This window comes from Nomascus leucogenys, chromosome 17 (assembly GCF_006542625.1).
Source record: "Nomascus leucogenys isolate Asia chromosome 17, Asia_NLE_v1, whole genome shotgun sequence".
Lineage (NCBI taxonomy): Eukaryota > Metazoa > Chordata > Mammalia > Primates > Hylobatidae > Nomascus > Nomascus leucogenys.
This window is the reverse complement of record NC_044397.1, coordinates 45,408,126-45,420,341: the sequence shown is the minus strand read 5'-3', so window position 1 is coordinate 45,420,341 and position 12,216 is coordinate 45,408,126. Positions and strand designations below refer to the sequence as shown.

Genomic DNA, 12,216 nt, shown 5'->3' with positions numbered 1-12,216 from the left:
AGGGCACTAGGTCCCAATGCAGACATTTTTTTAAGAGAAAAGAGAGCCTGGCACGGTGGCTCATGCCTGTTATCTCAGCACTTTGGGAGGCTGAGGCTGGTGGATCACCTGAGGTCAGGAGTTCAAGACCAGCCCAGCCGACATAGTGAAACACCGTCTCTACTAAAAATACAAAAAATTAGCCATCGTGGTGGTGGGCGCCTGTAATCCCAGCTACTCATGAGGCTGAGGCAGGAAAATCGCTTGAACCGGGGAGGTGGAGGTTGCAGTGAGCCAAGCTCATGCCACTGCACTCTAGCCTGGGTGACAGAGGGAGACCCCATCTCCAACAACAAAAAAAAAAAAGAAAGAAAAGAAAAAAGAGTTACCAGCTCATGCCTGTAATCCCAGTACTTTGGGAGGCTGAGGCAGAGGGACTGCTTGAGGCTGGGAGTTCGAGATCAGTCTAGGCAACACAGTAATTTTTGTCTTTACAAAAAATTAAAAATAAAAAATTAGTCGAGCATGGTGGTGTGTACTCAAGAGGCCAAGGCAGGAGGATCCCTTGAGCCCAGTAGCTAAGGCTGCAGTGAGCTATCATGGTGCCACTGCACTTCAGCCTAGACAACAGAGCAAGACTGTCTCAGGAAAAAAAAAAAAAAGTTACCAGCATAATGAGAAGTAAATCTCTTGGGCTGAATAACAGGATGATTTCTTTCCAAGTCCTTGCTTGGCTCAAGACTCTCTGCTTCCCTTTAGGAGGAGGGGCTGAGATCCCTGTGGGAACGCCGACTTTGATTTTGGGCGATTCCATATGCGCGCGGAGACTGGAGTCCTTTCAGACGATGCGTCTTGCCACGTGTCCTTTCATACACCACACAATGACAGTTGGACAGGTTCCTATCACCATTGCAGACAGCATTTCTGTGGCCCACAAAGACATCTTGGAGGTGGTTAAAATTGGCATACTAGTGTCTAACGTGCACGTGTTGCATGAGATGGAGGAGTAAAGTTTAATTAAAGACCAAAGATACAGCGTGCTCACGTAGCCCTGACGCACCAGAGACTTTAGGCCGAAGAAGGAGTACGTTTCAGTGAAAAGCACACAACATTACTGACTGTTCTTGAAAACTTGGTCTGTGGTCCCCAGTTCCCAAGGATTGGAAAGTGGCCAAAGCCCACTCAACGCTGGGAGCCGTCCTCCTAGAGCCAGAGGGATCCTGCCTGTTCCAATGTCTCTGTGGGTTTTACGGGCATATTTTTCACACTCTGTTCTGCTATTAAAAATAAAATGAGGCACACATCACATGTCTCTCCCAGACTGCAAGACCCATTTCTTTCTAATAAGCCTCTGGTTCGCCTGGGCTTTCCTTACCCTAGAAACATTAAATCTCCAGAGGTGCCTATTTATGGATTTCTGGTTTTGTATTTTTTTTCCTCTTTCTGCTATTTTGAAAAAAAAAAAAAAAAAAAAGAAGTTAGTGAGGTTTGTCTGCTTCTGCAGACAGACAGACACACTCACACAGACACACACACGAATTCTCTACATGGGAGCCAGGAGCTCCCTATGCAAATAGAGAATAAAGAAGGACAGCTTTGTCTTACTTACCTGCATGCCACAGAAAATAGAACCCTGAGCTGATGTGTAGCCTGCCCTGTCCTGGGCTTGGTTGGGGGAGGCCAGCCTTGCTACAGACTACAGAGTAAGCCACAGGCATTCAAGGCTTTGAAGGAACAGTTCCCTTTAGAGGAGGGAAGCTCTGGAGTGACCTCCGTCTATGATCTGACTTGCTAAATCCAGTAGCCCCAAAGGTAGAGCAACTCGGAGGTCCAAAGGCTCGGCTGTCCAGGTCCTCATTTCCAGGCCATGTTCTCAGACACCCCCAGCTAGGGCCCGCTGGGGTGTCATCCAGTGTAAGGATGTAGGTTGATGCTTACCCGTAAGGTCTAGGGCATACAGGAAGACCATAGGAACAAAGGCCTGTCAATGGAAGGGACCCACCCTGTCCAGCCATATCAGTAACCCAGAGAGTTCAGGATTGAGTCAGAAAGAATGGGAAGTGGAGATGATGCCTTGGGAAGGAGCCTTCCGGAGAACTAAAAGCAAAACTTAGCTTACAACTGGCTATCCAGTGACTGCAGCTGCAGACCTTGTCATCCTCTCACATTTCCTACTGTTGCATTGTATGTCCTGGCCCCAATGTGAAACCCTGCAATAGAGGCTGGAAGGACATCACACCTAACCCATTTTTTCAGATGGGGAAATTGAGGCTGAGGGGGAGCCTGCATCAGCTTGCAGGGCAGAGCTGGCGCTTCGTGCTGGCTGCCTCATGGGCTGACTCTCACGTTGGGAGGCCTGGCCTCTGCGTCCTCCCATCCTTGGCAATTGGGGATCTGAGCTCAGGCCACATGAGGCCATGTCCTCCACCCCAGTGTCCTTGAGCACAGTGCGCCATGACCTCAAGCTGAGTAGTGGCTCCAAGCTCCTTCCAGGCCAGTCGGGACTTGGTAGGAAAACATATGGCTGTTTTAGGTAACCTTGGGCATATTTCATCAATGGGAAAAGCTCAAAATGCAGACAAACGCCTTGATTCAGAATTTGGGTTGGACTAAAATTTGTTTCTATACCATTGATGGAAAGGGGAGGAGGTCATTGAACAGCAGATTAATAGGGTATGTAAGAGAACACAGGCTTCCTGTTCTTCACATAAACTAACGATGTCCACAGATCCACATAAAGAAGGGCTGGAGGACCTGAGGGATCCTTGCAGCCAGCACAGCTCATTTTACGCATGAACAAACTGAGGCCTCCAGTGTTTGGCCACAGACCTAATTAGCTAATACGCCTGGCTAGGAGCCTAGGGTCCTGGTGCACAGGCTGGTCTTATCTCTGCTGGAGCCCACAATTCGTCCCAGAAAGAATTCGGCATGCTGGATTAGTATTGATAATGAATTTACTACTAATATATGATCCTTATCCATTCAGACTCATCATGAACAGCTATCTGTCTAGCGCCTCCTACAGTGTGGGCGGGGAACACACTAAGATGAAAGAAGGGTAGGAGGTGCTTACCGCTCAGAAAGAAGCCAATCATAGTATTTCTAGATGGAGTATGCCGGATGTCACAAGAAAGGAATGAATGACTTGCTGTGAACAGTCAGCAGAAAGGGAGATAACTTGGCTATGGTGAGCAAAGACAGTTTTGTGGAATCCATGACCCCTGGTTTGGTGTTTTGCAATGGGCAAGTCCATGCAAACTTACTCCCAAAGTCCAAGGAAGCTGAGAGGCTGAAAAAAGAGGCTGATATATCTAGCTTCTCAGAAAGAAACATTTAATAGGGACTTAGGCTATGTCTGTGTCTTGTGGGGTGGCGAGACAAGATGGTGGAACCTCCCGGCCATCACCTACCAGACCCAGGACTTATATACCATAGGGAAGGAATGTACAGGACAATTGTAGGGAAAGGCAGGAGTCTGCCTAAGGGCAGGATGTATGGTAAGAACAAGGTCTTACACAAGGAACAGTAGATAAAATAGAAATCTGGGAGGCATTCTCAGAATTAGAGTTTGTCAGAAGTCAACATGGCAGATTAGCATCCAAGATGGAGTCACTTTGGCATCCACACTTGACCTTGAAGGATGGATATAATTTTGGGCAGGGAAAGAAGAAGGCAAGATGTTTCAGGCAAAAGCACTGGATGCAATAGTGTAGCAATCTGAAAAGCAGCCCCCAAAGATATCAAATCCTAATCTCTGAGATTTATAAATGTTACCTTACAGAAAAGTCTTTGAAGATGTGATGAAGTTAAGAATCTTGAGATGGGAAGATTATCTTGGATTATCTGAGTGGTCCCTAAATGCAAACACAGGTGTCCTTATAAGAGCAGGGCAGAGGGAGATTTACAGACAGAAGAGGAGAAGGTGGAGATTGGAGTGATGGGGCTGCAAGCCAAGGAATGCTGGCAGCCTCCGGCAGCTGGAAGAGACAAATGGATTTTCCTTTAGAGCCTTCACGGGGAGCATAGCTCTGCTGGCATCATGATTGTGATCTAATGATGCTGATTTTGGAATTCTGGCCTCCAGACTGTGAGAGAATAGATTTCTATTGTCTTAAATCACCAAGTTTGTGGTAATGATCATGCTAGGGCATGGTCAGATATTCAGTGAGGTAGTAAGTAAATGAGTCAGAGCCAAGGGGCTTGTATGCATTTGAAGAGTGATAGAAAGTTTCTGCATGCATCTTACCATCCTGAGTAGAGTCCAGCTGAGTGGGAGAACCCCAATGCCTGGTGGATCATTTTTATTTTTCCGTTGTTTATTAATACTGTGCTTCTCACGTGATAGAAAGTCAATACTAGTTGCGTGGCATGGTGAATAATGGCAACTGACATATCTGGGCTTGCACTGGGTTTATTGATGAAAAGTCAAAGCTGCTCTAGGTCTGGTGTACTCAGAAACAATTAATGAACCTTTCATCTTCACACTGTGACCTCCACTTCCTTGTGTTGTAGATCCAATCCAGGACTGACAGCTGCAGTGGCTCTGGAGAAGGGGACTCTGGGTGGAATTTAGAGCAACTCTGGTTTAGGGAAAGAGGAGGGGAGATTGCCTGCCAAGTGAAACAGCCCTTACCGACAGCAGAGTCAAGTTCTCTGCTAGCCCAGGGGCAAAGTGATTAAAGGCATCTTTTGAGTTTTCATGATGCTCTTATTGACCTGAGGTTGTTTATATCTACAAAACACCTGTAAATTAGGAGAATGAGATAAAAACAGCCAGATACTTAACTCTTCTCCTCCTATGAGGCTGAAAGAGCTTTCTGCACAGCTCCTACAGCAGCAGGGATCTGAAATATGCCTGCAGAGGGGAACTGCATTCTCCTTTCCTCCTGAAGACTACAGTTAAGAGGCAGCTTTCTCCTCACAGCTGAAACCAAATCCTTATTTTGCTCAGAAAGTGTCTTTGGTTAACATGATTCTCTGCTGGGACCAACATCTAATTGTGTGCCTCCTACAGAGTTGGAGGATGCTCAGGTCGAGCTGCCTCCTTCCTCCCTCCATCCCTCCCTTCCTCTCTCTTTCTTTCTTTCTGTCTCTTTCTTTCTTTCTTTCTTTCTTTCTTTCTTTCTTTCTTTCTTTCTTTCTTTCTTTCTTTCCTTTCTTTCTTTTTCTTTTTCTTCTTTCTTTCTTTCTTCCTTTCCTTTCTTTTTTCTGTCTCTTTTTCTTTCTCCCTTTCTTTTTCTTTCTTTTTTCCTTCTTTTGTCTGCCTGCGTTTCTTTCTTCTCTCCTTCCTTCCTTTTTCTTTCTTCTTTCCTTTTTTCCTTCCTTCCTTCCTCCTTCCTTCGCTCCTCCCTCCCTCCCTTCCTCTCTCTCTCCCTTCCTTCCTCCCTCCCTCACTTTCTTCCTTCCTTTCTCCCTTCCTCCTTCCCTTTTTCCCCCCCTCCCTTCCTCTCTTCTTTCTTTCTCTTTTTTCCTCCCTCCATTCCTCTCTTCCACTCTCCCTTCCACCTTCCTCTTTTTCTCTCTCCCTTTCTCCCTTTTCTTTTCTTTCTCTTCCTTTCTCATTTTCCCTTCTCCTCTCCTCCCTTCCATTTCCATTTTTCTCTTTCCTTTTTCTTTTCTTCATTTCTTTTCTTATGTTCTTCTTCTGTCCTCCCTTTTATCTGATTAAAGAGTTTTAACAAATCATTGTTTGTAAAGCAGTTAGGAGTTCTCAGTAGACAATCTCCAGTAACTGCAGTGCAGTAAAGTCAGCCATGTGACCACTGGACTTTCTTTGCTTTCCCATTGTAGAAATCCGAGAGGCCTTTCGGGTTCTGGACCGGGATGGGAACGGCTTCATCTCCAAGCAGGAGCTGGGCATGGCCATGCGCTCTTTGGGGTACATGCCAAGCGAGGTGGAGCTGGCCATCATCATGCAGCGCTTGGACATGGACGGTAAGACCCGGACAAGCAGCTTCTCCCCCGAGACATGCCCTGGTCTCATCAGTGAGACCTTCGGTTTATGCAGGGCCTTGCGCTTTTAAGTCCAAAGACTTGGTTTACATTTGAGAAGCAGAAACTTGGAGTAGAATAGGCTTTTTCAGTAACTTCCCATAGAGTTCCAGGGCCCTGTAGAGATGGTTTCAGGGCCACTATAGGATGGGGTGAGGAAAGAGGCCTGGCTGGTGGAGCAGTTACAGCATCTTCTTTTTTCTTTCCCTCCCCGCTCCCGCCTCCATCATCCGCATCCCTATCCCCCTCTCCCTCCCCCCTCCTCCTCCTCCCTCCCTCACTCTCTCCCTCCCTTCTTCTTCTTCCTCCTCTTCGTCTTCTCCCTCCCCACTTCCTCCTCCTCTTCTTCTAAATAACAGCTTTATTGAGATAGAATTCACATACTCTAAAATTCACACATTTAAAGTGCACAATTCAGTGGTGCTTAGTGGATTCGCAGGGTTTTGTTTGTTTGTTTCCTCTTTCTTTGTTGGATGCTTTGTAGATGTCACACAGATCTACAAGTTACATTGTTGAGAAATTATTTAAAAATTGACCAAGACCAGGGTCTTGGTCCAGAGCTCCAAGCTAGAAGCAAAAAGGAATGGGGGCAGTGAGTTGGAGAATGTTCCTCCAACATCACCAAAACCCCTCGAACAAGAATCCTAAGCTCCTGTATGGGCTGGAGCCTGGCCTTGGGCTCCTGGGCTAACCCTCAGTGTCTCTGGCTGCATCACTCTCAGGAAAAGCTCACCAGCAAGAGGCTGCAGGGAACAGCCAGTCAAGTCCAGACATGGGCAAATGTCACTGGAAGGAGGACATGAAACAGACAGGTAACTGTCCCGATGTAGTTAAGAGTGCAGCTAAGGCAGGTGGAGGGGCAGAGGAGGGGCCAGGGGAGCAGTGCTGCAGCAGTGCTGAAGTGTAGCCCCAGTGTAGCCAGACAAGAGTCACAGATTTGTAAAACCAATGACACAATGGATTTTAATTGGAAGCCATTATCCTCAGCAAACTAATGCAGGAACGGAAAGCCAAGCACCACATGTTCTCACCTTTTTTTTTTTTTTCATGACAGGTCTATTTTAACATTTTTATCTTATTTTAATGTAATTTTTATTTTTTATTTGTAGTTTATTTATTTATTTATTTATTTTAGAGATGGAGTCTCACTCTGTCACCCAGGCTGGAGTGCAGTGACGTGATCTCCACTCACTGCAACCTCCGCCTCCCAGGTTCAAGCGATTCTCCTGCCTCAGCCTCCAGAGTAGCTGGGACTACAGGCAGACACCACCACAACCGACTAATTTTTGTGTTTTTAGTAGAGGTGGAGTTTCACCGGGTTGGTCAGAATGGTCTCGATCTCCCGATCTCGAGATCTGCCCACCTCGGCCTCCCAAAGTGCTGGGATTACAGGTGTGAGCCAGTGCACCCAGCCTAAATTGTATATTATTTTAGGTTCCAAGATACCTGTGCTTTTTCTCACTTGTAAGTGGGAGTTGAATGATGAGAACACATGAACACAGGGGGGAGCAACACACACTGGGGCCTGTTGGGGGTGGGGAGGGAGAGCATTGGGAAGAATAGCTAATGGGTGCTGGGCTTAATACCAAGGTGATGGGTTGATCTGTGCAGCAAACCACCATGGCACACGTTTACCTGTGTAACAAACCTGCACATCCTGCACACAGACCCCAGAACTTAAAATAAAAGTTGAAGGAAAATAAAAGGACATCTTCATCACTCCAAAAAGGAATCCCACGTCTCTTAGCCATCACCTCCCAATCCCCCTGTCCCTGCAAGCCCTAGGCAACCACTTTTTTACGTTGTCTGAGAGACTGGTCAACGGGTAGCAGCTGTTGGTCTCCAGAAGGAGGTCCTAACCCAAGACTAGAGGGCTCATGTGTCGTACGTCCTTCTGGTGAGCTGGGGATTCTCATCCACCAGCTTGGACTTGAGGTGTTCCCTGTTGGCCAGGGTGTCTCCAGGCCATTCAGTGATTCTCTGCTTCCCACAGACACACATTTCCTAGGCAACCTGGAAAACAAATCCTAGACTTAATCCTGGCCCAGTCACTGTCCCCATTCTTGCCCAGCAGACTGATGGAAGGGGATTCTAAGGAAGAAAACGGCATTATCTTCCTGCCCTACCCCGCAAGCCCGTATCCTGCACACTGCCTCACTGCCTCTAAGTTCTTTGGGATAGTCTATCCCAAGGACACCATAACCCACAGGCTTTGGGCCTTCTAAGATGGAGCTGCCGTGTCATTCCCATTGTCATTCCTTCTGTCTGGATGTTCCCATTGTCCAGATCTGTTCAGAGGCTTCACTCAGCCTCCTTTTTTTTTCCCCCAACTTCCATCCTCTCCAAAGCTTCAGAGAAATGACCTGCAGCTTATACTCCAGTGACTGTGGCAGCCCCCTGTCGAGTCCACGCCCTTCTTAGTAGAATCCTGTTTTTGGATTGAAGAATCTTGGGACCAGTAGCAAAAGTACGCTGTTTTCTACCCAACTCTCTGCCCCATTTGGCTCAGCAATCCTAAGTTGGTTAACATCTCCAAGTAGCTACTGAAGAAATGAAATGTTTCATTTAAGACTTTCAAAGTAGCCCCATAAGTAGAGCCGTAAGATCTGGTCCTCGCCGCTTGTGTCTACACCCTGAGTCTCTTGTCTTAATTCAGTAAGCAAGTACTACGCCCCTTCATATGCCATGACTGCTCCACCCAACCACCTAGACACTCCTGCTGTACCTCACACCTAGCCGGGACCTCACTTGCTGAATGAGTCCAGAGTCATAGCTGACTAGCTTCATACCACCCTCAAACTCAATGATGGCGTCTGCCAGGGTGTCGATGGTCTCAATATCCAGGTGATTGGTGGGCTTATCCAGGAGAGGAGTATATAGGGGTTCTGCCAGGTCAGCCAGGCCAGGCTAGATTCAGAGATTTGTGCAGTGCATACCACGGTCGATTTTAGAACATTTTCATTGCTCCAAAAAGAAACCTTGCACCTCCTTTTTTTTTTTTTTTTTGTTGGAGTCTCACTCTGTCACCAGGCTGGAGTGTGCAGTGGCACGATCTCAGCTCATTGCAACCTCCGCCTCCCGGGTCAAGTGATTCTCCTCCCTCAGCCTTCTGAGTAGCTGGGACTATAGGTGCCCACCACCACACCCAGCTAATTTTTACATTTTTAGTAGAGATGGTATTTCACCATGGTGGCCAGGATGGTCTTGATCTCTTGACCTTGTGATCCGCCCGCCTCGGCCTCCCAAAATGCTGGAATTACAGATGTGAGCCACCACACCCAGACAAAACCTTGTACCTCTTTGCCATAACCTCTCAATCCCCATATTTCCCCAAGCCCTACACAAGCACTTCTCTATTTTCTGTCTCTATAGTTGCTTCTGCTGGACATTTTCTATTAATGGAATCATATAATTTACCTTCCTTTGTGAGTAACTTCTTGCACTTACTATAGTGTTTCCAAGGTTCACCTGTGTTGTAGAATTTATCATGACTTCATTTCTTTTGAGGGCCATATTCCTATTCCACTGTATGGACATACCAGCTTGTTTTATGTCTATTTTCTATTTACTGAGTTTCTGCATACAACCTCACTGGAAAGAATACAACCTTGTAGTGTTTTTTAAATTTGCAACAGAGTCTCACTCTGTCTTACGCCCAGGCTGGAGTGCAGTGGCATGATCTTGGCTCACTGCAACCTCCATCTCCCAGATTGAAACAATTCTCCTGTCTCAGCCTCCCAAGTAGGTGGGGTTACAGACGTATGCCACCATGCCCAGCTAATTTTTGTATTTTTAGTAGAGATAGGGTTTCACCATGTTAGCCAGGCTGGTCTGGAACTCCTGAGCTCAAGTGATCTGCCTGCCTCAGCCTCCCAAAGTGCTGGGATTACAGGCGTGAGCCACCGCACCCAGCCCTCATAATGTTTAAAAAGCTTTGAAAAATGGACCAGGCACAGGAGGCGGAGGTTGCGGTGAGCCAAGATCGTGCCATTGTACTCCAGCCTGGGTGACAAAGAGCGAAACTCCCGTCTTAAAAATAAAATAAAATAAGCTTTGAAAAATGACTGCATCTGATAATCTTTAAGTTTCTTCCTTACTCTAAAACCCTAGGTTTTATCCCAAACCAGCTAGATCCTGCCTTAGATAAGGTCCAGGAAGGAGGCCTCTTTGTTTTGTTTTGTTTTGTTAACACACACCCTTGCCCTCTGAAAAGCAGCTTAATTCTAGGCATTGGGCACCAGAGGACTGGGCTTTTGGCATGCCCAGGTTGAGCATTAGATATACACCAAGAAGCAAGGACAGAGGAGATGGGCAGGAAGTCTCTTTAGAAGAACAGACCAAGGTTATGATAAGGAGATGTTTGCTTGGCCTGCAGGCCAGTTGCAAGAGCGTGGTTCTAGCCTGTTATCTTGCCGGACTTGTTGGGAGGATGATAATAAGGGTGACCATATGGTGAATGGACCCTAGGGACAACCGCCAAGTGCAGCTGTAGACATTTATTTTCTGGTTCAGGATAGAGATGTTTTATCCAGGGTATTCAGTTGTATGAGCGGTTCTCGGCTTGTTCTCCCAATTCTGATTGATGGTGACTCACCATGTCTTTGTAGGCCTGATTTGACCTTGCTTTATATTTTAGAGATATTCTGAAAAGCTGGAGCAAAGCACACCTTTTACAGCAAGATCTCACTTCCAGTGACTTCCATCATTATTTCAGAGATACATTTGCAGGAAAAAAAGTTTCCTCCTTGAAATAAGAAGAGTCTTAATCTATACCTCTGTTTCTGGAACTAAGAAGGCTTTGGGTCTTTGATTCTGCTCACACAACTCTTGTAATAAAACCTAGTCAATTGCACCTGTTATCGGAGGCTGAGGCGGGCAGATCATCTGAGGTCAGGAGTTCGAGACCAGCCTCACCAACATAGTGAAATCCCGTCTCTACTAAAAATACAAAACAATTAGCCAGGCATGGTACCACGTGCCTGTAATCTCAGCTACTCGGGAGGCTAAGGCACGAGAATCACTTGAACCCAGGAGGCGGAGGTTGCAGTGAGCTGAGATCGCGCCACTGCACTCCAGCCTGGGCGACAAAGCAATACCCCGTCTCAAAAAACAAACAAAACAAACAAACAAAAATCCTAGTCAAATGGACTAAATGTGAATGGAATTAGCAACTTCTTTACACATAGGCTGGGCTCATTTTTCTTGTGGAGTGTTATTCCTAGTTATGTCCAGAAGTTATTCTTTTTTTTTTTTTTTTTTTTTTGAGATGGAGTCTCGCTCTGTTGCCCAGGCTGGAGTGCAGTGGCGTGATCTTGGCTCACTGCAAGCTCCACCTCCCAGGTTCACACCATTCTCCTGCCTCAGCCTCCCAAGTAGCTGGGACTACAGGCACCCGCCACCACGCCCGGCTAGTTTTCTTTGTATTTTCAGTAGAGATGGGGGTTTCACCGTGTTAGCCAGGATGGTCTCGATCTCCTGACCTCATGATCTGCCTGTCTCGGCCTCTCAAAGTGCTGGGATTACAGGCTTGAGCCACTGCTCCTGGCCCAGAAGTTATTCTTATAATTGTGGGAGAGTTATTCCTATAAGATTTAAGGATCTTGCTGGGTACCGTGGCCAACATTTTGTAATCCCAGCACTTTGGGAGGCCAAGGTAGGATGACTGCTTAAGGCCAGGAATTTGAGACCAGTCTGGGCAACATAGTGAGAACCCATCTCTGCAAAAACAGAAAAAATTAGCTGGGCATAGTGGTACACGTCTGTAATCCCAGCTACTTGGGAGGCTGAGGCAGGAGGATTGTTGAGGCTGATGCAAGAGGATTGCTGGAGCCTAGGAGTTCAAGACTGCAGTAAGCTATGATTGCACCACTGCACTCCAGCCCGGGTAACAGAGCTAGACCCTTATCTCTAAAAAAAAAAAAAAAAAAAAAAAAAAAAGCAAAAAAATTAAAAAAGATTTAAGCGTCTTCGGCCCCAGGTTCATGCTTGTTTGTATATTCTCTCATTGGACCCCAGCTTGTGGGGAAATTTTAGATTATTGCAAATCCTCCCTGATTTCATGAGAGCTTGGAGTCCCTTGGGGCTTTATGTGATGATAGTGTTCAAAGAGCTCATCAGGGCTCAGGCATCTGGAATGCGGTTTAAGAGACTACAAGTTTCACCAATTTATTTGCAACTCATCATACTTAGCTACCAACACTGAAAGCAGAACTTCTGAGCAAATCTTGCAGCAAATTTCTGTTTGTT

The 12,216-nt window shown here is 46.5% G+C and overlaps 1 protein-coding gene across 6 annotated transcripts in view; it reads left to right on the top strand.

The window, feature by feature from the left end:
- Window positions 1-12,216, top strand: part of CALN1 (calneuron 1) — a 670,983-nt gene that overhangs the window by 341,231 nt on the left and 317,536 nt on the right. For all 6 annotated transcript variants that reach the window (XM_030796752.1, XM_030796756.1, XM_030796753.1 and 3 more), the window contains one exon: window positions 5,770-5,913. In XM_030796752.1, coding sequence (XP_030652612.1) covers window positions 5,770-5,913 — 144 coding nt within the window. The remainder of the gene's footprint in view (window positions 1-5,769; window positions 5,914-12,216) is intronic.